General features: G+C 38.8%; 1 protein-coding gene across 1 annotated transcript in view; it reads right to left on the bottom strand.

Moving 5' to 3' along the window:
• LOC122793779 (carboxypeptidase B-like) overlaps nucleotides 1–23,437 on the bottom strand; it is a 322,241-nt gene that overhangs the window by 11,127 nt on the left and 287,677 nt on the right. Inside the window, exon 10 of the mRNA XM_044061969.1 lies at nucleotides 7,073–7,157. Within this exon, the coding sequence (XP_043917904.1) occupies nucleotides 7,073–7,157 (85 nt within the window). The remainder of the gene's footprint in view (nucleotides 1–7,072; nucleotides 7,158–23,437) is intronic.

Here is a 23,437-nt window from a genome sequence, read left to right as displayed (position 1 = left end):
ATAGCTTTTGTTTATATAATAGTTTTGTTCTATTAGTACATATTTTGGTGATATAAATGGACCTCTGTATTCTTCTAAAACTAAATGCGCTGTAGTATGGTGGATATAAAATGGTCTGGACACTTGTTGATTATGCCCCATGGATATTTATTATTGATAGAGCACCTTTACTCCTTATAGGTTCTGTATATATTCAGGTTCCCCATGCAGTGAATGTGTGTGTGTGTGTGTTCACAGTATGTTATTCAAGCCTCAGCTAGTTTGGTAGATAATTGTTTATATTTCTTTATGTCCCTGTTCATGTTGTACTCCTTGTTTTCTTAATGTTATGATATAGTGTCTCACATAGTTTGGTAGATGATTGTTTATATTTCTTTATATGTACATTTTATTATGTCCCTGTTCATGTTGTACTCCTGGTTTTCTTAATGTTATGATATTGTGCCATATTTTCTGTGCAAATAGACATGTCAGCAACATACAACTTAGTGCACATTCATGTATGTGCTCACTTACAGCATTCCTTATTGGATGTGCACACTCGCTTTTGCTCTATATACTTGCCATTACTTGGCTCCACAGCTCTGTTTATTTAGTTTTGTTTTATTTTGCTGTCTGTGAAACTTTGGACTCCCAATACATTCTGAAGGAACCTTTGTAGACTGTTCATCTGGCTACTTATTTTATAAGGTTTGCACTGCAGAGCACAACGTCTGTGAATCTCATTCCATATAATTACTAGAACTGAATTTTTTTCTAGCCATTCTGCTGATTTTAATTCATCATTTAAATACATGATAGAATCTGGTCAGATTGCATGGCAAATAAATTACATATATTACTTTCCATGTACAAGAAAATATGTTTGTAAATCAATACATAAAACTTATTTTTATGCCTTGAGTTTGTTGAAATTATTAATAAAAAGGTTAAGGAATTCTGAGATATAAATTTCAACAAGGTGATATTATTATAAATGGCCAGAATTTCAGTTTTATATAGCTGATCAAATGAGGCAAACATACAAAATATAAGTTTTATAAAGTCTGATCAATGGTAATTAATGCATAAAATACTTAAGGCTTATATGAGAAGCTCTTGACAGTTAATGCAAGTAGATAATTTAATTGCTGGTACCTTGCAAAATTATGCCAACCAATTTAACTTCCATGGAGACACCAAATAAGAAAGATCATTCTTATAAATCTATTTATTTACATGTGAATGTCACCACTTATATAGACCAACAAATGAAGCAGAGGAAAACAGTGTTCATATTTTAGCAATAATCCATTACTGGGTACGGGTATCAAAAGATTTACTTACCATTGGCATGGTTTGGTCATGAGTGTACAGCCTAAGTGATTAAACAAAGCCTACTGAGGGTAAATCCTGTGATACCCACATACAGGAGTGAATTATTATTATTATACATTGACATTATTTATGAAGGCAATCACTTACCTTTGTTTAATAATTACATTGTATAACAGTATTTAGTGTTCTACTGCCTCATCTGCTCCATAATGGTGCACTGTGCATGCATATGGCACCTATGTCTGAACACTGCCTTAGTGCAGTGCAAAAGAGGTGACATTGAATAGAGCAGATGTATAGCAGTCTGTCCACCTCTCTCTGTTTTTATTTATTTTTTTAATATTGCTGTCTTACATTGTGACTCCTTTAGTTAAGAATTCTGGTTAAAGAGAAAAATAATGGGGGGTGGGTGGCAAAGGGAAGGCTCAGGGATCATTTTTAAGTATTTATGTAAGACACTTAAAAAGTCAATGGAATTACAGGTTTTGGCATCCACATGCATTCCGCTATCAATAGAAAGAATGCAACTCTAATGTCTGACATTATTGACTGACAGTAATATTTAGTGATTTATCAGAGTATTAAACGTTTTGTGAGGGACAGGGTAAATATGAGGAAAATCAGGAGCATTCTGCAAAAATCTGGACAGTCCAGAGGTATGGTTACCAATAATATGATTGATTGTACTGCTGGTAAGGAGATCTCATCTGTCTGAAGTTTTGTAGAATGTCCCTGACTCTTCTCATATTTTGACCTGCACCTTGTAAACTGTGCTATCAACTGAGTTATTGAGCATATTCCAATAGAAAGTCCAGGTGCTCAATAATACTTCAGTAAGTGGACTTCTTTTTATTGATATATCCTTATTTTACACTGGCACACTGATTGGACTGCCCAGTCAGCATGCGCACTTTTGAATATTAATGACACTTTATTGTGTAATGCATAACAATATACAGTAATGTTGGTCATGTTTAGTCTCCTTTTTATTTTTAATTAATTTGCACAGTTGTCTCACTCTAATAAAGTTCTTGATAAATATATGGCCAAAGAAGCTACACATTTTCAGCTACACCTCTCTGTATATACTATTTTCTGGTTTTAGGATTTTAGCTAACAGGAAGGTGGTTGGACTTGATTATATTCAGATACAGTTTTATTTTTTTCCTTTAATTACTATGTGGTGGACTCATCTGAACTGGTTATTCAATAATGCCATTTGGGCTGCTGTTTACTACACATTTATTTGCATCTGAAATGATTTTAACACAGAGGGGCAAACCAAAAGATGAAATTACTAGTTATCATCATTGCTAAATGCAGCTATAAAACTGTTACTGAGTGAAACAATACAGCCTAAACTATTTGTCAGATTGATTTTTAGGTTCATAGGTACTTTCTAGGCTATTAACCAATTAGGATCTTTAGAAGCCCAAACATACATTCCAATAAAGGTTTTAGCCTTATATTTTAAGCATGAATAACCCAGAGATAAACAGAACATTTACATACTACTGCTGTCCATAAGGGATAAGGGTGCTAAACATGAACTCAGTTTGTGGTTACCTATCCATTCACCCAGATTATATTTGAATAGTTTAACAGAAGTACTTTTCTTTATGAGGAAAGGAAGACGATTCCAAAGAAATGGTATTCTCTGTGATGCACATCTATCTCTCCAACATGTTCAGTTTATGTTATCAAAGAGATTTAGATCTTGAGAGGGTGTTTATGCCTTCACTGGACTTGTGGATGTGAAATAAGGTCTGACAGGAATCTTTGCTTGGTGTTAGGCAAGGATGCTTTATTTTTCCTCCATTTTATTTTTATCAACTATGGAGCTATTTCTTAAAACAACTGTAACTACAGCTGGTATAGTAGAAGCTTCTTATGTCTAACAGCTTTCATTTAATATACAGAAATTAGTGTTATATGTTTGTCTATGTGTGTGCGTGTGTGTATATATATATATATATATATATATATATATGGTTACCTATTACAACCGCGAAATCGCAATTGTGCGAATACAGAAACATCGACACATATTGAGCGAACCGTGAAAACACTGAACGTCCTGAAGCGCGAAATTCGAAATGTCAAATCGTCATAGTTGGCCCTTCTCCGGTATAGCTCCTTAAGGTAAGTGTGCAATAGTTATGGACCTTAGGGTTAGGGTGCAGGTTAAGGTAAGTGCATACATAGTAATATATGTAACCTTTAGTTTAGGGTTAGAAGTAGGGTTTTCTTAAGTGTATGTATGTGGATTATTTATTTTGTTTGGGTATAGCTCCTTAATGTAGTTGTGCAATAGTTATGGACCTTAGGGTTAGGGTGCGGGTTAAGGTAAGTGCATACATAGTAATATATGTGAACTTTAGTTCAGGGTTAGAAGTAGGGTTTTGTTAAGTGTATGCTTGTGGATTATTTATTTTGTTTGGGTAGGTAGTACATAGTGGGTGGTGGGGTTGGTCAACTATGCCGATTCAACATTTTGAATTTCGCGGTTCAGGCCGTTCGGTGTTTTCGCGGTTTGCTCAATATGTGTTGACGTTTCCGTATTCCTGTATGTGAGGTTTCGCGGTTATGACATAGACCCATATGAATAGTCCCAAAACCACTTCCAGCACTCAAATAAAGGAAGGCAGGCAATGAGAGTACAAGCAGTTTATTGCTACACAGTCTGCCCCACAGATGACACTTTTGTAAGTGAAACCGGTCTGTGGGGCCGACTGTGTAGCAATAAACTGCTTGTACTCTCGTTGCCTGCCTTCCTTTATTTGAGTGCTGGACACACACACACACACACACACACACACACACACATATATATATATATATATATATATATATGTCACTTACTGCCCCCCTGCAGAAATGTAGTGAAAAGTGTGTTTGTTAGCTTGGTGTTGTTATATGTGGAGGGGATGTTATTTTCATGTGATTTGTACTGTTTGATGTTGTGATGCACATTTTAGATGCTATGAAATTCAATGTTATGGGTTTTAGATGTTATGGTTTCGATGTTATGATTTTAGATGTGTTGAAGGGGAAGTATATATATATATACACACACACACACACAAAATTTTGTTTGTTTAGTTAGTCTTTGTTAACTAGACTGGTCCCACTAAGCTAGTGACCTCTTTACATGGGAGACCCAAGGTAGTATTTTTAAACATCCCTAAACATATATGTATATATATATATATATATATATATATATATAGATATATACACACACACACACACACACACACATATATATGAGTCTACTTCTAAATTTCAAAGTTTCAGAACTTCAAATTTGTTATGGTCGAGACCATAAAATCAAACTTTGAAACTTATATATCGTTCCTCACTGTATGGCGATCTCCATTTAAATGATGGAAGTAAACCTATATAGATATATATATATATATATATATATATATGCACATATGGATCCCTACCATATGATAGAAACCTCATTTGACAAACGCATTTGACTGAAACCATAAGTCTGAAATTTCAAAAGACTGAAAAGTCACTTGACTGAAACCCATTAAGACTGAAACCTACAATACTGAATTCCAACATACTAAATTGTAAACTGGATCATATAAAACCAGACTAGGTGGAGGGCTATGCCCCCTACAACCCTCTAACTATATATACTAACTCTAGGATTGCACTACAGTGGGGAAAAGGGCATATACCTTTCACGTACCTTATAGTAGTCTACATGCTGCCACTACTGTGCTCTTTTCCTCACTGTAGTGCAATCCTGGAGTTAGTATATATAGTTAGGGGGTGTGGAGGGCACAGCACCCCACATTGGGGAATGTGGGGGATGTAGCCCACCACCTAGTCTGGTTTTATATGGTCCAGTTTAAAATTCAGTATGTTGAAAATGAGTCTTATGGGTTTCAGTCAAGTGACTTTTCAGTCTTTCGAAATATTTTGAAATTTCAGTCTTATGGTCTCAGTCAAATGAGTTGCAGTCTAATGAGGTTTCTATCATATGACAGGGATCCATATATATATATATATATATATATATATATATATATATATATATATATATATATATATAGTTTATTATTGTTTGTGCGAACGACATTCTGTCGGCTCCCATGTGCCAAAAATAAGAATGTCGAACGCACAAACATTTGTGCACCAGATAGTCGACTCCACTTATGCGAATGCACTACTGCATTTGCGTAAGTAAGTTGACTATCTGCACAGAGATCATGGTACAGTGGGGAGTGGAAATTCATCCACATCCCCACTGTAGTGCGATCTCGGAGTTAGAATATATAAGTGGGGGTGTCTGCAGGGGGGCTTGCCCCCCTGCAAAAACGTGATTTGTTGTATAGGAGTTTGATTTACATCAGCTGCTATACGGCTATCACGTGGTGGTTTCGACAACAGCGTCGAGTCAAATGCATTGAGCATTTGGTTCGACATTGTCAATGTTAGTTTTTTTTTTTACTTTCAGTATTACTATTCATTTATTTGAACGGAAAATGTTTTTCCATTCGAATAAACAATAGTAAACCTCTCTCTCTCTATTTATATATATATATATATATATATATATATATATATATATATATAAAATAATGTGTGTGTGGGGGGCTGAATGCTGAATAATATCTAATCCACGCTTGGTTGACATCTGTTTAGTTAACTCTTTGTTATTTCTCATCACTCTTTCTTACCTTTTACTCTTTTTTTCAGCTCCACTTATGCAGACAGCATATTCATTTTCTTATTTCTTTTAAAGTCTGTTTTTGCTTTCAAGCATTCAGAGCATTATTATACTTCAAAACAAACAGAGAGACACACACACACACACACACACACACACACACACACACACACACACACACACACACACACACACACACACACACACACACACACACACACACACACACACACACACACAAACATTTTGTCCAGTCTTTATTGTAAAGCACTCATTATGTTGAAATTCATTGCCACACTATCTATTTATTTATTTATATTTTGTGTATGGGATGTTGCTCTGGGAAAAAACAATTTTTATGGGGGGGGGTTCAGTGAGAACAACTCCCCATATAAAATACATTTAGTTAAAACTGAAAGCCATAATGACCAGTATTGCACATACAGACTCAAAGAAAGTTCTCAGGCTACAACATAAGATACAATTATACTAGAACAAGTCATAAATAACACACAAAAAAGATGAAGTCAAGTAACTATACACATATGTACCTAGGGTAATGCTACGTTTTATTATACCTATTTGTAGTTTGATCCCTCTTCTTATAATCTTCCTTTTCCCTTCACTTTTATTCTTTTTTCTCTTCTTAAAGTTAATCATTTTTGCTGCAGGCCTCTAGTCTGCATATCTCACTCAGTAAAGATTCTTTATAAACTACCTTCTTCTTTCCATGCATGTTTTCTGACTTTAGCACTGCATATTTGAATTTATTATGCATGACTGCAATTTTCAGAAGTGTAATTCATCTAAACCACTACTGTCCATGACCTCCATAAGTTACATTCTTGTGTACATGTGCATATTTTCTGACTATGTATGTTCTAGTGTAATTTCCTCTTTTGTATCATCCCTAGAGATGCATACTCATGAAGGCACCTTTCACAGGCATCAGCTTGTCAGAATATATATAGTAAGGATGTGTGTATGTTTGTATGTATGTATATATATATATATATATATATATATATATATATATATATATATATATATGTCTGCACTTACATATAGTTCCTGATATTGGCCCATATTTGTACTCCGTACCATATAGATTGCTCAGCTCCTTCACTGCTGCTTTAGCAATACTGCTCTGTAGAAAAAAAAAACGCATTTTCAAAATGTTACTTCTAAAGCAACAGAATGTATTCATAATAATCTTCAAAAATTACTGATCATAGCACTCATCTTGTTCCAGTAATATGCATTAGAAAATAAACTCTAGGCAAATCAATAATTGGAACAAATGTTATACAGTAATAGAAACATTTCATTATTAATCCATTATCAGTTACATACATTATGGCTTGCATTTGTCTTGACAAATTGGTGCTAAACTCAGTTATAATAAATAGATATTACAGTATCTCAGTATTAACTTCTTATTACAAGCTGTACATGTATGTGTGATTGATTCTTTTAGTACATGCACTATTGCAACAACCCACAAATGACTTAGGAATACGAATAGACATGACCAGGGATCCATTAACCAACATATACGCCTCACATATTTGCAGAACCTCCATTCTGACTCTGCATCATATTCCCTCTCTTATACTAGCCCTCTGTTAAACAATTTATTCACAACCTGATATCATTCTATACATAGTGACCTTTTATGTCCTATCTTTAAGATTACTCAAGTTCAGGCAACATAATAACACAAAGCGATCAGCCACCCATATAAATATATCCTCCTCTCACTGGACCATCTAACACTAGATACTGACATTCCCATCTTATTTAGTGCTTGTCATCTTTCATTCTAGTAACTCCCAGATAGTACAAATCTGGCCTGTTGCACTGTGGCAGCATAACACTGAAAAAAGGTTTCTCTTATTCTCAGTTGGATCCAGTGTTATCAATTCTTACTTGTATACAAATCACATTTCAGACTATTCCTCAGCATCCTGTTTAACACCTTTATTGCATTATTACCTAAGACATAGGCAAATATACATTTATATTAAAGAAAACAACCATGTTGACATGTTCACAATTACAAACATACATGATGCATGTTCTTTTATATGATTATAATCAATCCAGCATTACATACATTGCTCAATTCCTGCCTTAAGCCTCACTGCTCCTCCAAAACATTATTCCGATGCATTGTTCTTACAGTTTCCAGTTTTTATGTAATTTCCTCCTTCCTTTTCCAATCCAGTCAATTCCCAGTCTTTTCTAAACTTCTCTGATTAGTTCCTATAGTTACCCGGCAATATTTTATATGCCCTACCAATTATCTCTTGTTTAACATCAGCTTCTGTTCTATATTCAACTGAAAACTCTACCAGAGCAGGTCTTTTCCTTAGGATTCCCCAGTCCTCTTCTCTTTGCCTATACTATGATATCAGTTCTTGACAGGGAAGGCAGTCTCTGGCTTGTAGACCAAATGTCTTCTTGGTGTTTTCCTATTCTATTACCATTCAATCTCTAGTTATTTGCCCCAGTATCTTGGTTCCTTTGCCAGTTTTCTAAATTCCTACCCCCTCTTGCCTAGTCTCTGTACCGCTATTTGCAATAATCACTATCGGCAAAATCTCCTTTCTCTATTCTCATGTTCTTAGAATACTTTCTGCTACTTTATGAATATAATATTATATGCTATATAATGCTATATAATAATACTTTTTTAATTTCTCCAAGTCTTTTGGGTTTATAATACCGTGACAGGAATGAACTCCATTCTTAAGTCAAAGTACGATTAAAGTCCATGAAATTAGGATTGTTTCACTCTTTGACGTCAGCCAGTAGTGCTCTTCACAGCACCCGCAGTATGCCCAGTAATGACTCCTTCTGCAATTTGTACAGAGTTACATGTATTGGTAGCATATCTAAATACGATTGCAGACTCTTCTTTAAAAGACCCGTTGCTCCTACTACTATTGGAACTTTCTGGATATCTTTCTTTCACATTGCTCTCATTTCTGCCTGCAAATCCTGATATTTTATGACTTTGTGTCTCTCTGTATGCGAGATACTGTAGTCACTGGGTGTGGCAATTTCAGTGATTAATGCTACTTTTGTCTTCTCTTCATGGACCACTATATCTGGTTTTCTATCATCTATCTTTTGAGCTGTTGGTAATGGGTGAACTCATGTGATGTAGACTTCATCTTTTTCTATGATGCTTTGTGACTCATGTTTCCAGTGTTTTTCAGCTACTTCAATATTATAATGTTTTCACAATCCCCAGTGCAACACTCTTGCCACATTATTATGCCTTTCAGTATACAGTCCTGCCATTAGTCCACATGAAAGCTTCTACTCTCCCCTGCCTGTGTGCTCTCTGGCTTTAGAAGCTTCTCCCGATGGGTTAAACACACTTTGGTAATCCCCTGCCCAACAGACTAGCCCAGCAAAATACCTTGTGAAAGAGTTATAAATCTGTTTGTTTCCTCCCTGAAGCAGCTCCAAAAACAAATTAAAAAGCACAGCTTTCTAGCTCAACTGTAGGTGTTCCTTCTATTGCAATTTAGCCACACTTTGAATATGTTTTTAAAACTATCTGCTTTTAAAAAAGTGAACTGCTCCTTATTATTTAAAGTATTACTACAGGGCAGGTGAGCACGCACACAGGTTACTTTTTCTGGCTGTAATAACTTACTTTGTCCACCAGGAGGCAGCAGAATGCCAGTAGTCTACTATATTCCTTGCTGTTTTAACTAACCATAGTACCAATAGCTTTTAGTTTAATGTTATTTTAACTCTCAATAGTTCCAGTATATGTAGGTTTAATGTTGCCAGCCACACTCTAAAATGTTATTTAACCCCTAGTACGTCTTCTGTACCCTTTGTCTCCTGTTTTTAAATTTATATCTGCAACATTTCCATCTCTGGCTTACTCTCTTTTTACCTCTTCAGCTCTGATTTTCACAGTTGCTTCCTTTCTGATTATTTTCAGTGCTGTTTCATACTGCTGACCTGACCCTGTCAGTACTGGTTCCAGCCAGCTAGGCCACTGTAATATCAATCTCCACACTCTCTCCAACCCGTCCCCCAGTTTCTTTCACATTCTTTTCTTTCCAACCCCTCCCCAGACTCTTTAACTTTGCCTTCCTTCCTGTGGTGCCATCTTTACCTCTCTGAACCACTCTAATCCTTTCCCTATACCACTGCTAGAACGTCCCTTACCCCCTTGCATACTTTCCTCTGAACTTACCTTCCACTCCACTGATTGTTTTTTTTTTTACCTTTGATTCTTCCTTCCCTTGGCTCTACCTGCTCTGTTTGCCCTGTGGGCTCACTCTGCTCCCCCAACCCTACCCCCAAATTCCACCCACTCCCAATACCCCTACACTTATACTTACCTAACCACTCCCACCATTTCCACAGTCCAAATACAAACTACCCATCATACCTCCTAAAATCTCCTCCCACAGTTCACCCATTTAAAGTAAGCTTACCCTTCAGAGTTTACTGCCAAACACATCTTATCTTGATAAACTACCAAACAATTAACCTAAACCATAATTTATTACTCAAACTAACTTCCTAACTTAACTCACGCCTTACTTCTACTCTAATAACCAACATCATGACCCTCAAACCTCTATCCCTACTTACTCAAATAATACTTCTAATTACCTTAACTTACCTAAACTATATCACCCAACCTACCAATACAAACCACTCCCCCCATTTCACACCACTACCCCATCCTCTACAAAGTACACATTTACTGTTACCCCTGTATCTCCCAGTCTCTACTCCCTCAACACTAGCATGCTCTTCCCCTATAGACTCCTATCCAACTCTAAAAACACTGTTCCCAACTAAACTAGTCTAATGTCCACAAAACTCTCTACCTGTATACTACACCCCAAACAAACCAAATACCTCATCCATCATCTTATCTCTATCCTACTGTCCGGGGACATCCACCCAAACTCATGTCCCTCTACCACACTGAATCCCCCCCCCCCATGAAACAGGCAAATCCCTCCATTTCTCAGCATTAAATGCTCAGAGCCTATGTAACAGAATTCCAAACCTTTATGCCTGGCTTCTGTATAACCAACCCGATATTCTCTCCATCTCAGAAGTCTGGCTTAAGCCCCACATACAAGATTCTGAAATAACTTCTCCCAACTACCGCGTGTTAAGAAGGAGTGACAGAACACATAAAAAGGGGGGCAGTGTAGCACTCCTTTACTCGGCCTCCCTCTGAGTCACCCCCTATACCAAAACCTTTCCCAAATTTGGCAAAGCAGAAATAATACCAGCCCTACTCCACCTAAACAAGCATAAACTCATATTTGTTCTCTCCCTCTCTATTCCTCCTGGAGACAATATCTCATCCCTTGACGATATTCTCTCCTGGGTCTCTACTAACATTACTCATGAAACCATAATCCTGGGAGATGTGAACATAAACTGGGCCACAATCCAATCTCCCACTAACTCACTCAAATATTAACTTATATAACTTTACACAACTAATCAATTCCACTACCAGGCCTTCCAAGAACTCCATTACTGGAAGTACAATAGACTGGATTCTAGTATCCCATCCTCACTATATCTCTGATAGTGGTATTCTCCCAGACCCACTAGCTGACCACTTCCCCACTTTTGCCCACCGTCTCCCCTCTTCCATGCAACTAACTCATACCTATATTTCCACTCGCTGCCTAAAGAACTTCAATTCTGAAACCTTCTCAAATGCACTAAAAAGCACAAACTGGAACCCATTAAAGACTCTTCTCCTAGATAATGCTCTCTCCTACTCTAACTCTCCTTTCACAAACCTGCTCAACTCCTTTGCCTCTCTAAAAACAAAATGTATAAAAAGTAACCCTGTACCCTGGCTAACCAAAACCACCTTAGCTACCATGCGACTCCGTGACAAAGCCTGGACACGTTACCATAAAAATAAAACCACTATCACCCTAAATGAATATAAAACACTACGAAATAAAGTAAACAAACTTATTACCTCAGATCGCAAAGCCTATTTTTCCACTCTCCAAACCAACCACAACACCAATTCCAAACTATTTTGGAAAGGAATCTCATCACTCCTCAACCCAGGAAAAAAAGAAAACCCTTTCCCCAACCCAGATGCCTCTGACATGAACTGAGCTACCCAATTTAACTCTTTCTTCACAGAGTCCATAAGCAAGCTAAAATCATCCTTCATCAACACCTCTACAACCCCTCCACAGAGTCCACCCATCCCTTCCTCCCCTAGGATCACTTGCTCCCAACCTCCACCTTTCTTTATCAATCCCATCTCTATATCCACCATAAAAAACTTCTCCTAAAATTAAAATCTGGCTCCAGTGCCACTGATGAAATTCCCTCCTACTTCCTAAAAGTAGCCACAGAAGCCATTTCTCTCCCTATCAGCATACTAATTAATCAGTCTATCTCAGAAATCCAGGTCCTCCAGCTCTGGAAGAAAGCCTTTATTATTCCTCTACATAAAGGAGGTAATAATAATGACATTCCAAATGTCTGCCCTATTGCTATCTTATCCAATGTTTCTAAGCTTCTTGAAACATGTATCCACCAACAACCCTTACCCTATCTCATCAACAACCAGCTTCTTACCCCCACACAGCATGGATTCAGACCCGGTCATAGCACCTCCACTGCTCTCCTCTCCTTCCTTGAAACAATTAACAAAGCCCGTGATTCTGGCCATTTCGTGTCCACCCTCTTCTTGACCTCTCCAAGGCATTTGACACTATTTCCCACAACCTGCTTCTTAATAAACTCTCCAAACTAAACCTATTCCTTTCCTGTACCAAGTGGTTCTCCAGCTACCTCACAACAAGACAACAAGCAGTCAAATGGAATAAAGCCACTTCACCCTTCCTTAATACTCCCACAGGTGTCCCCAAAGGTTCCATTTTAGGCCCCCTATTATTCAACATATTAACGACTTGGTAAGCCATTTGAAACTCCAGACTCATCCAATATGCTGATGATTCTACCACTCTAAATAAGCTTAAACAAACCGCCTTCTCCTCTACTGAGCCGTGAATGCTAGACAACCATATGGCTCTTAGTGCAACCAAAACTAAACGTATGTTATTCACCGCCTCCAAAACCTCCTCCCTAGATAAACATTCATTTATAATCACCAGCAAAAATAGTACTCCCCTAGAAATAGTTTCTGACACTAAAATACTAGGAGTACTCATAGATGATCAACTAAACTATGACAAACATTTACAAATAAATATAAAAAAAACACAAAAAACTTGGTATGCTATACCGCCATAATCATTATATCTCTCCTTCCACTAAGCTCATAAGAGTCCATACTTATCTCATCCCATTCCTCCTATTCAGTGCCTATATCCTCACCAACCTGCAAGCCACCCTCAAAACAAAACTCTGCTCTTGCTATAACAAGATATCAAAATTTTCAGCAGATCACAGTGCCATTTCTCACCATTGTAATTCTCTTCACCAACTAAACTGGCTTGAGCTACCTAACCTCCTCACTTATACCCAACTCATCCAAGCACACAAACTCATTTACAACCTCTTCTTTGTCTCTCCCTAGCCACTACCTTTGAAATGTATGAACCATAATGACTTCTAAGATCTAATTCCCAAAAACTAATTAAATTGCACAAACCCACACGTCCAGCTGGGACACACCTAATTTCCTTCTCTCTTGCACGCCTCTGGAATTCTCTACCATCTCCTATCCGCATCACCAACAGTCCCTCCTCATTTAAAACCTTGCTGCACTCACACCTAACTTCTCAGTGGGAAGTACTCCTGTTCCCATCCTACCTAATCCTTCTAATACCACTTTCTACTCTCCTAGAGCTAAATACGCCATCACTGCCTCCTATAATTCTGCAGCTCTTTTGAACTATTTGACCAACTACTTAACAGTTACCCTATGCTGCTACTTTTGTGTTGTTGTTGTTGTGTCTTTCGGCTTTTTCCGGTTAGGGGTCACCACAGCGGAACTCTGGTCCACTAATGATTGGTAGTTGATTTTAACGTGCCGAGTTATCAGCCCTGACGCACAGCCTTCAATGAAGGTACGCCCATTCACGCATGTCTCCTCGCAGAAGACGCTCTAGCTGAGAATCGAACCGGACAACGTCTTACTGTGAGGCGACAACGCTACCGCAGCACCACCACCGCGGGGTATGCTGCTACTTTTGTGTAAAAAAAAAATTTTTTTTTAATTGCTCTTTTACAAACTACACTGATGTATTCTAGCATTGTTAACCTTTTCTTATTATATTTACTTTGTATTCCTATGAGATAATCTGTAAAGTAAATGTGCAATGTGTACTATGTATTTATATTTTTCTGGAGTTTTTCTCCCCAGGACTCCATTGAAAATGGGCTCCTTGTGGCCCAATTGGACTATCCTGGGAAACAAACTGCAAATAAATAAATAAATAAATAGTATATCACAACCAGCAATGAGATGTGCAGCTATTTCAATTGTTTTACAAAACCTACATTTGTCTGTTTCTCCCCATGTTCAATGGACTTTGCAAACCAATGTGTATGTAGCCCACTGTCTTGGGCTGCCAATATTAACCTTTCATCTCTTGGTTTGAATTCACCTCTCCTTAACCATTCCTGCATTCATTCAGGATGAACATAGGATCATAGGTGTGTACTAGGCTAATGGCCCTGGAGCCTATATAAGCCTAGCCTAAGAAGATTCCCTGGCATTATGCCTCCCAAAGTTAGTTCCCAATGCCCCTGTCAAGCAAGGCCACTGAAGTGATCCCTGGGGTGAACTTCCTATTGCCCATCCACTCGTCAAGATTTCTGTTAAAGAGGGCCAGTGAAGTGCTCTGCTTGACATGAATGGGAAGTTTGTTCCAGAGTATGGGAAGTCTCTGGGTTAACCCGTCCCTCCAACATGTTCTGTTTATTGTGGTAATGAGGTTTAGGTCCCTGGAGCATGTGGCATGTAGCGATTGGGATTTCTTTATGTGTAGCATATCTAGCAGCCCTGGGTCAGAAAGGCTTTGTAGGTCAAACAGAGATTGCCTCTAAGTAGGTGATGAGACACAGAGTACAGCTGGAGTTTTTTTGAGTCTGTCCATATAGGGCATGTGTCTAAGGCCTAATATCCTCTTAGTGAGGTATTTTTGTGGCCTTTCCAATTGTTGTAGGTGTCTAGTGAGGTACATACCAAATGAGGCATTCTATTCTATAATAGGTCTAATGAGGGATGAGTAGAGAGGGATTATGACCCCTTTCTTCCTGGATGAGAAACCTTTTGTAATGAGATGTGCTACATAAAAGGACTTTCTACAGTGGCAATGTGGTTATCAAAGGAGAGGTTGCTGTCAACCTGTGTCCCCAGGTCTCTTATCACACCTTTGGTGTTTAATGGACTACTGCCTATGTGGTAGTTCATGGGCACTGAATTTTTCCCAAAGGGAATGACAATACACTTTTTGGCATTGAGCTTAAGGCCACGGTTCTGGCACCAGTCATAGGTGTCAGTGAGGCCTTTTTGTAGAATGTCTACATCAGTTGGAGAATCAATAATGGCTCCCAGTTTGCAATCATCTGTGAACTTGGTCAGGTCTTTGGGCCACAATTACTAGTATGACTCAGTCATAGCCCACGTGGGAGTAAATGATCTGAGATGTACCTCCCTAGACTATATGAAGAGAGACATCATAGAGGTCTTGGAATATGTGTTTCGGGCTGGTATGAACCTAGCACTGAGCAACATTTTACCTTCTCCAAGGATGATACCACAATATGAACAGAAGATGATTGACTTTGATAATTGGCTTGGTTTCTGGTGTCATTCTAAGGGGGTGCAATATTTGTCAGCATGGATGGAGATGGTTAACAGACTGTGCTGCTTTGCCAGGGATGGTCTGCACCTCTCCTCTCTAGGCTTTCACATATTAACTAAAACATTGTCTTCCCCTATAGTGCCTTTTTTAGGCAATGCCAAATTGAAAGTACTTCTGACATAGCAAATCAATACCAAGAAAATCTAAAGGTATTACTGCTCAATGCTCGGAGCCTAAACAAAAAAACTCCACTCCCTGGAAGCTCTTTCTGCCCTAGAAAATGCTGATGTCTGTGCATTCTCTGAGATGTAGTTTAAAGCCATGGAGAGCACAACAACAGTTCAAGGTTATAATGCCGTCCACATATTTAGACCAGCTACTTCACAGGCAGGGACTAAAGTGGAGGTGTCTCTATTTACATCAAAAATAAATATACTTCAAGGCTGGTCAAACAGGACAATGCACTTGAGCTGCTCCATGTTCAAATCATCATAGGTAAAATCCAATACCACTTCCTTGCAAGCTATAGGTCCTCCTCTATGACCCAGGAAACCCATACCATGTATTTAAACTTATTAGAAACACTAATCATCCAACCCAATACCATATTCATGGGCGACTTTAATTACCCCACTATTAACTGGAATCCTATATGACATCAAACATGCATGCACAGAGATTCCTGGATTTTGTAAACACAAACTCCCTGGACCAGATAGTAAATATACCAACTAGGGGTGCAACCATACTGGATCTGGTCCTCACTAATATGGGAGACTGCTGCACACCCCCTACTGTAATGCCTTCCCTGGTAAGGTCAGACCACAAAATGGTCTCCTTTGAAGTAAAAGTAAAACCTGGAACCCCAGCTCAACCAGGAATATTCAGGAACTATTCTAAGGCTAACCTCCTGCTATTAAGTACAAACCTGGCAAAATTTCAAGCCCCTGTAAACCCTGAGAACACTTCTGCCTTTGCAGAACTGCTCAAAGAAACCCGGTACAACCATGTTAATAGCTGCATAGAGGCAGCTGTACCCAACAGAAAGAAGTACAGAACTAACTCAAAAAATAAGTCACCCTGGTAGGATCACAAAATCAGTCAGATGTATAACAGGAGGAAGAAAATCATGGCAAAAATTAGGAAGTGCAGCACCCAAAAGGATAAAAGCACTCTCATCAAACTAAACAAACAGAGGACAAATACAATCGACCAAAGCCAAATTTGAGGTACGTTTGGCCTCCCAGGCCAAGGACAACTACAATGCATTCTTTAGCTGTGTCCACAACCTCAAAGGCAATACACAGTTGTGTGCAGGGCTCATTGTAAATGGAGCCACCTATATTGAGCCAGAAGATATAGCAAACCTCCTGGCTAATGAATTCAGCTCCAACTTTACTCCTCTCTCCCCCTCAACCTTCCCTCGGGAAATATCATCAACTATAACTCCCCCTACTATCACTAGGGAATAGGTCCTTAATGCTCTCTCTAAAACCAAGAGCACCGCATCAATGGGCCCAGACAATATCTCAGGATGCTTTCTAAATAGCATGAAACATGACCTATCAGGGCCTCTGGAATTACTATTTAACTGTAGCCTCCAAACAGGCTTTATGCCTCATGAATGGAGAAAGACAACAGTCATCCCTCTGCACAAAGGTGGGCCATCTACAGACCCTGGAAAATACAGACCCATAAGTCTTACTAGTCTTATATGTAAAGCCATGGAAAGAATTATCATGGAGATGATCAATAGAGATATAGTAAACCTCCAGACACTGGACCCAACCCAGTTTGGTTTCGTCAAGGGCAGATCATGCCTACTCAGCCTGGTGGACTTCTTTGAGAAGGTCACCAAAGCAATGGATGAGGGCAAAATCGTTCACACTGCCTACCTTGACCTGGCCAAGGCATTTGACACAATACCCCAATCGGGCATTGTTGACAAACTCAGGAGGTTAGGTACAAACCTGTATGTCACCCGGTGGATAGCCAACTTGCTCACAGACAGGACCCAGGAAGTTAGAATTGGGGCCACCTCTACAATGAGGCCAGTCACAAGTGCAGTCCGTCAGGGATCAGTCCTTGGACTGCTCCTTTTTGGCATTTACTTCTCAGAAGTCAAGGCCAATGTCAGTGGTCTCTGGCTGACTAAATTTGCAGATGATTGCAAATTAGGAGCTGTCATTGAATCTCACACTGACACAAATGTTCTCCAGGAGGGGCTGACACAGACAAATAACTGGTATCAGAGCCATGTACTAAAACTAAATGCCAAGCAATGCATAATAATATCCTTTTGGAAGTCATCCATCCCTGGTAACTATCATATTGACAACACATGCTTTAGAGTTGACCCAGTAGTCAGGGACTTAGGGGCACACATAGATAGTAATCTAGCCTTTGATTATCATGTGATCAGTGGTGAGGAAATCTTTCTATGTTGCACAACCTATAAACAAAGGCATGGCATCTAAGTCCAAGGAAGTAATTGTTCCATTGTATTTGGCATTCATCAGACCTATCATTGAGTACAATGCACCCTTTGGTATGTACCTAACCAGGCATATCCAACAACTGGAATGTCCACAGAGGTTCCACACTAAAAGAATACAGGGCATAAGTAATATGTCCTATGCTAAGCGCCTCAAGGCCCTATCCCTGTATTCTGTCTCTTACAGGCTTTTGAGGGGTGATCCATGTCTGGCATACAGGGCATTGTCAGACCCCACTCTGCTGGACCTCCTGCATATCCACAAAACAAACAGTAGCAGAATTACCTGTTCTAATGACTTAAACCCTGCCTGTAATATAAATAGGACCTGCTGGATAGATAGGTATGTATCCCAGAGACTTCCCCGTCTTTGGAACAGGTTCCCCATTCATGTGAAGCACAGTTCCTCCCTAACTCGGTTCAAGTGCAACTTGGATAATTGGATGGGAAACTGAAAATTCATCCCTGGTTTGGCACCTATGTCTCTAATGCAAACAGGTAACCTGTGAATGGTTCATCTCCCATGGCCATGCTTACACTTATCAAAGATATCAAAACTTGTCAGAGGATTGGGAAGTATGGCTAGGCTTAAAAATGCCCTTGTGGTCATTAGCTTAGTAAACACCTATGAACCTAAAAGTTAGAGTAGATTACTATGTCTTTTTTTTGTTTGTTTTGTTTTACTTTCCAAATAATCAAATACTGGATGCATATACAGGTTATTTTTGGAGGTAAGGAGGCATGCTATTATATATATATCCCTGATAACAGTAGGTCAAAATACATTACTTTTCAGTTTGTTTTTTCTAATTTTTCCCAGTCTGACATCAGATTGATACACAGAAACTAGCTGTGTTTAGGGGGTAGGGAGTGAGGAAGCATGCTGTATATTTGTTTGGCAGCAGATACTTGAAATATATTATTGCAGCTACTGTTACCTTCATCCCAGTCTAACATGAAAGAGAGAGATACAGAAAAGGTGAATTCATAGGTTCATAAGTGTGTGTACTACGCTAACGGCCCTGGAGCCTTTACAAACCTAGCCCTTCCCTTAGTCACATGTTTTGTTTGCAATATCATTCCAATCAAAAGACTGGAAAAAAAATTCTAAAATGCACCATAGAACAGTTAGGAAAAATGTGTTTTTCTGGCTTAATTTAGTTATTTTTCCAGTGTTATTGTAGAACAGTTTGCCCTCATTGGCTGTGTTAAAGGGATGCAGGAAAAAGCAAAGCTGAAGAGAAAGACTGAACAAATGTTTGGAGGGACTATAGCAGCAGTGCAACAAGTTGCCCAGCATTCAACTGCTACATGCCACAGGTCGTCCAGTAATTGTTTGTCAACTTGGATTGATGAAAGCTCACTAAGGGCTTTTCATCCAGAAAAAAAGGAGGTCATTGTCGCACTATACTCATCCCTCATTAGACCCATTATAGAGTATAATGCCCCGTTTGGTATGTACCTCACAAAACATCTGCAACAGCTGGAAAGGCCACAGAAATACCTCACTAAAAGAATCACAGGCCTAAAGCAGATGCCATATGCTGACCATCTAAAAAAAACTCCAGCTATACTCTGTGGCATATCGTCTACTCAGAAGCGATCTCTGCTTAACATACAAGGCCATGTCAAACCTTGAGCTGCTGGACATACTCCACTTAAAGAAATCCCAATCCCTCAGAGCCACATGCTCCAGGGATCTAAACCTTGTCATCACAATGAACAAAACATGCTGGAGGGATAGGTTCCTGACCCAGAGACTCCCCATACTCTGGAATAGACTGCCCATACATGTCAAGTAGAGTGCCTCCTTGGCCCTCTTCAAAAGGAACCTTGATGATTGGATGGGAGATGGGAAATTCACCCTGGGGATCATGTCAGTCGCCCTGCTAGACAGGGGTCCAGAGAAGTAAATATTGTGGGAAGAAATATCCAGGGAATTGTTATGGCTAGGCTTGTATAGGCCCTAGGGCCGATAGCCTAGTACCAACCTATGAACCTATGAACAATTTGTGTTAAATAAAACTGTGTGGAGTCCGGAAACACTGGACCCCACCCAGTTTGGGTTCGTGAAGGGCCGATCTTGTCTCCTGAACCTGATTGACTTCTTCGAATCAGTCTCCAGAGCCATGGACAAGGATAAGGTTGTCCACACAGCCTATCTAGAGCTTGCTAAGGCCTTTGACACCATCCCCCACTCTGGAATCATAGATAAACTTACTAAGCTGGGCATTAATCCCTACGTCACCCAATGGGTTTCTAACTGGCTTACTGATAGAACCCACTGTAAAAGTAGCCGACTCCAAATCCAGCTCCAGACAAGTGACAAGTGGAGCACCTCAGGGTTCAGTCCTGGGACCGCTGTTGTTTGGCATCTACTTCTCTGAAGTACAGGCCAACACTAAGGGACTTTGGATAACAAAGTTCGCAGATGACTGCAAACTGGGAGCCATTATTGAATCCCCAAATGATGTGGATACTCTACAAAAGGGCCTTACAGAAACAGATGCTTGGTGCCAGAGCCATGGGCTGAAGCTCATTGCCAAGAAATGTATAGTTATCCCCTTTGGGAAAAAACATGTATCCGTGAATTACCATATAGGTGACAGTACACTAAACACAGAAAGTGTGATAAGAGACTTAGGGACACAGGTGGACAGTGGTCTCACCTTCGATAACCACATCGCCATAACAGTCAGGAAATCCTTCTATGTGGCACACCTCATCACTAAGGGCTTTTCATCCAGAAAAAAGGAGGTCATTGTCCCACTGTACTCATCCCTCATTAGACCCATTATAGAATACAACGCCCCATTTGGTATGTACCTCTCAAGACATCTGCAACAACTGGAAAGGCCACAGAAATACCTCACTAAAAGAATCACAGGCCTAAAGCAGATGCCCTACGCTGACCTCCTTAAAAAACTCCAGCTATACTCTCTCGCATATCGTCTACTCAGAGGCGATCTTTGCTTAACATACAAGGCCATGTCAAACCCAGAGCTGTTGGACATGCTACACTTAAAGAAATCCCAATCCCTCAGAGCCACACACTGCAGGGATCTAAACCTTGTCATCACAATAAATAAAACATGCTGTAGGGATAGGTTCCTGACCCAGAGACTCCCCAGACTCTGGAATAGATTGCCCATACATGTCAAGCAGAGTGCCTCTTTGGTCCTCTTCAGAAGGAACCTTGATGATTGGATGGGAGAAAGGAAATTCACCCCGGGGATCACGTCAGTCGCCCTGCTAGACAGGGGTCCAGGGAAGTAAATAGTGTGGGAAGAAATAGCCAGGGAATTGTTATGGCTAGGCTTGTATAGGCCCTAGGGCTAATAGCCTAGTACCAACCTATGAACCCTGGTGGTGCGTTTTTTTGGTTTATATATTCTTTAAATTGCAAAGGGCAACATTTTAGCACAGTTTACAGCTAAAATAGCACAATGCAGGCCTGAGAGGAGGCAATTAACTAGATAGGTAGATGTTAATGGGGTTTAGAATAGCAGCTAAGTTGTCAGTTTTTAACCTGCACTTCCAAAGAAGGCTCAGTTGAGGTTTATTATGGAAGACAGTATCTTTAGATGCATTCTGGAAACTGTATATGGAATTCATGAAAAGAGCATGGAAAAATGTTTTATAATTCCTGGTGGATTTTTTCTTCATAAAGTTGCAAAATGCAATAAGCACCTCATAAATCAGGCAGAAGTATTTACACCAAATGGGAAGGCATTTTAGCTGCATGTAGCATTAATTTCATTGAGTGCTGTGATAAGAAATGGCTTTTCTGTTACCCTGATTTGAATAAAACAGGTATCTGAAAATGAATGAATTCAAGAAAAAATAGTAATAGGGCAATGATGAATCAGATAAAACCATTGTTTTTTTACAAGTGAGACCACAGTGTTTGCCTACTGCTTTTACTATTTATCTGCTGTTTTTAATTTACACTTTAGTTTTAGAAAAAAAAATAGGTTGGGCATTACAGACACAGGCTCTGCTGCATATAGGAATGGAATAGATGACTGTGAAAAGCCCAAAAATCCCTTCCTGTACTGAAACAAAGACATGTAACCAGTTATGTGATTGTTTAAGATTATATGCAATGTAAATAATAAACACTGAGTGTATCTGATTACTTAATTTATTTTAGAGTTACCTTGGCTAATATTATTTAGTGATGATGAGCTTGGTGTGACAAATTACGTGTTATGATATGACCAAAAATGTAGGCTTGTTGTATATAAGTAATAAGAAATTCTGGAACCCAACACTGTAAAAACTACTTTGCTCACCGTAGGTATATGCCCTTTCCAATGAAAGCAGTGCCACCACAATAGTGAATGTTGATGTAGTCATTTCAAATTAATACTATTTATAAGGAAGCTAATTTGTTTAGTTAAATCAGCTGGTATTTGAAAGTTCTCACTTCCTTATTTTATTGGTTAACAGTTACCACTTCCTGTTGTTTGAGTTAATAGCATGCATACCATTGCATTGATAAGACCCCAATAGCTGAGTTAGATAAATAATGCCCCTACTCTTTTATAGAAGGATGGTCACTATTTAAAACTTTAACCATGCTTTTTTTTTATAAGACCATAGAGTACTTAAACAAGAAATAATACCAAAGAGTTTGGGAATTGTTATGGAATAAGGGTTTGCTCAGAAGTATTCCATGGCCCAGCATTACAGGTGGAAGGTTTCTGCCTCTTAAGGCCCATTATTCCTTAATAGCATACACACTAGGGGTGTTATGCATAGAACATGAGCAACGTCTGTCATCACTTTGTATATTTTTATTATTTTTATGTTAAATAGTTTCTCTGCTGGTTGAGTAATTCAGCTTAAAACCCTGAATGGTAGCTGTACATATCCCTTTAGAAGAATGTGTTAATTCTGACTTATATGGAACATATTTATAAATGCTAAAATAATTATAAATAAAATATAAAATATACTGTTTACATTTAAATAGAATATTTATGTCACAGACATTATTTTTCAAGAAATACATGTGACAGTGGAAAAAGTTAGATTCTAATACATATAAAGAAATAAATATTGCACATATTTGAATTGAAAAGCCATCTTGTTCATTCCTCTTAATTTTTT

The sequence above is a fragment of the Protopterus annectens genome, chromosome 2.part0 (assembly GCF_019279795.1).
Source record: "Protopterus annectens isolate FY-2018-M chromosome 2.part0, PAN1.0, whole genome shotgun sequence".
Classification (NCBI taxonomy): domain Eukaryota; kingdom Metazoa; phylum Chordata; order Ceratodontiformes; family Protopteridae; genus Protopterus; species Protopterus annectens.
This window is presented reverse-complemented; position numbering and strand designations above follow the sequence as displayed.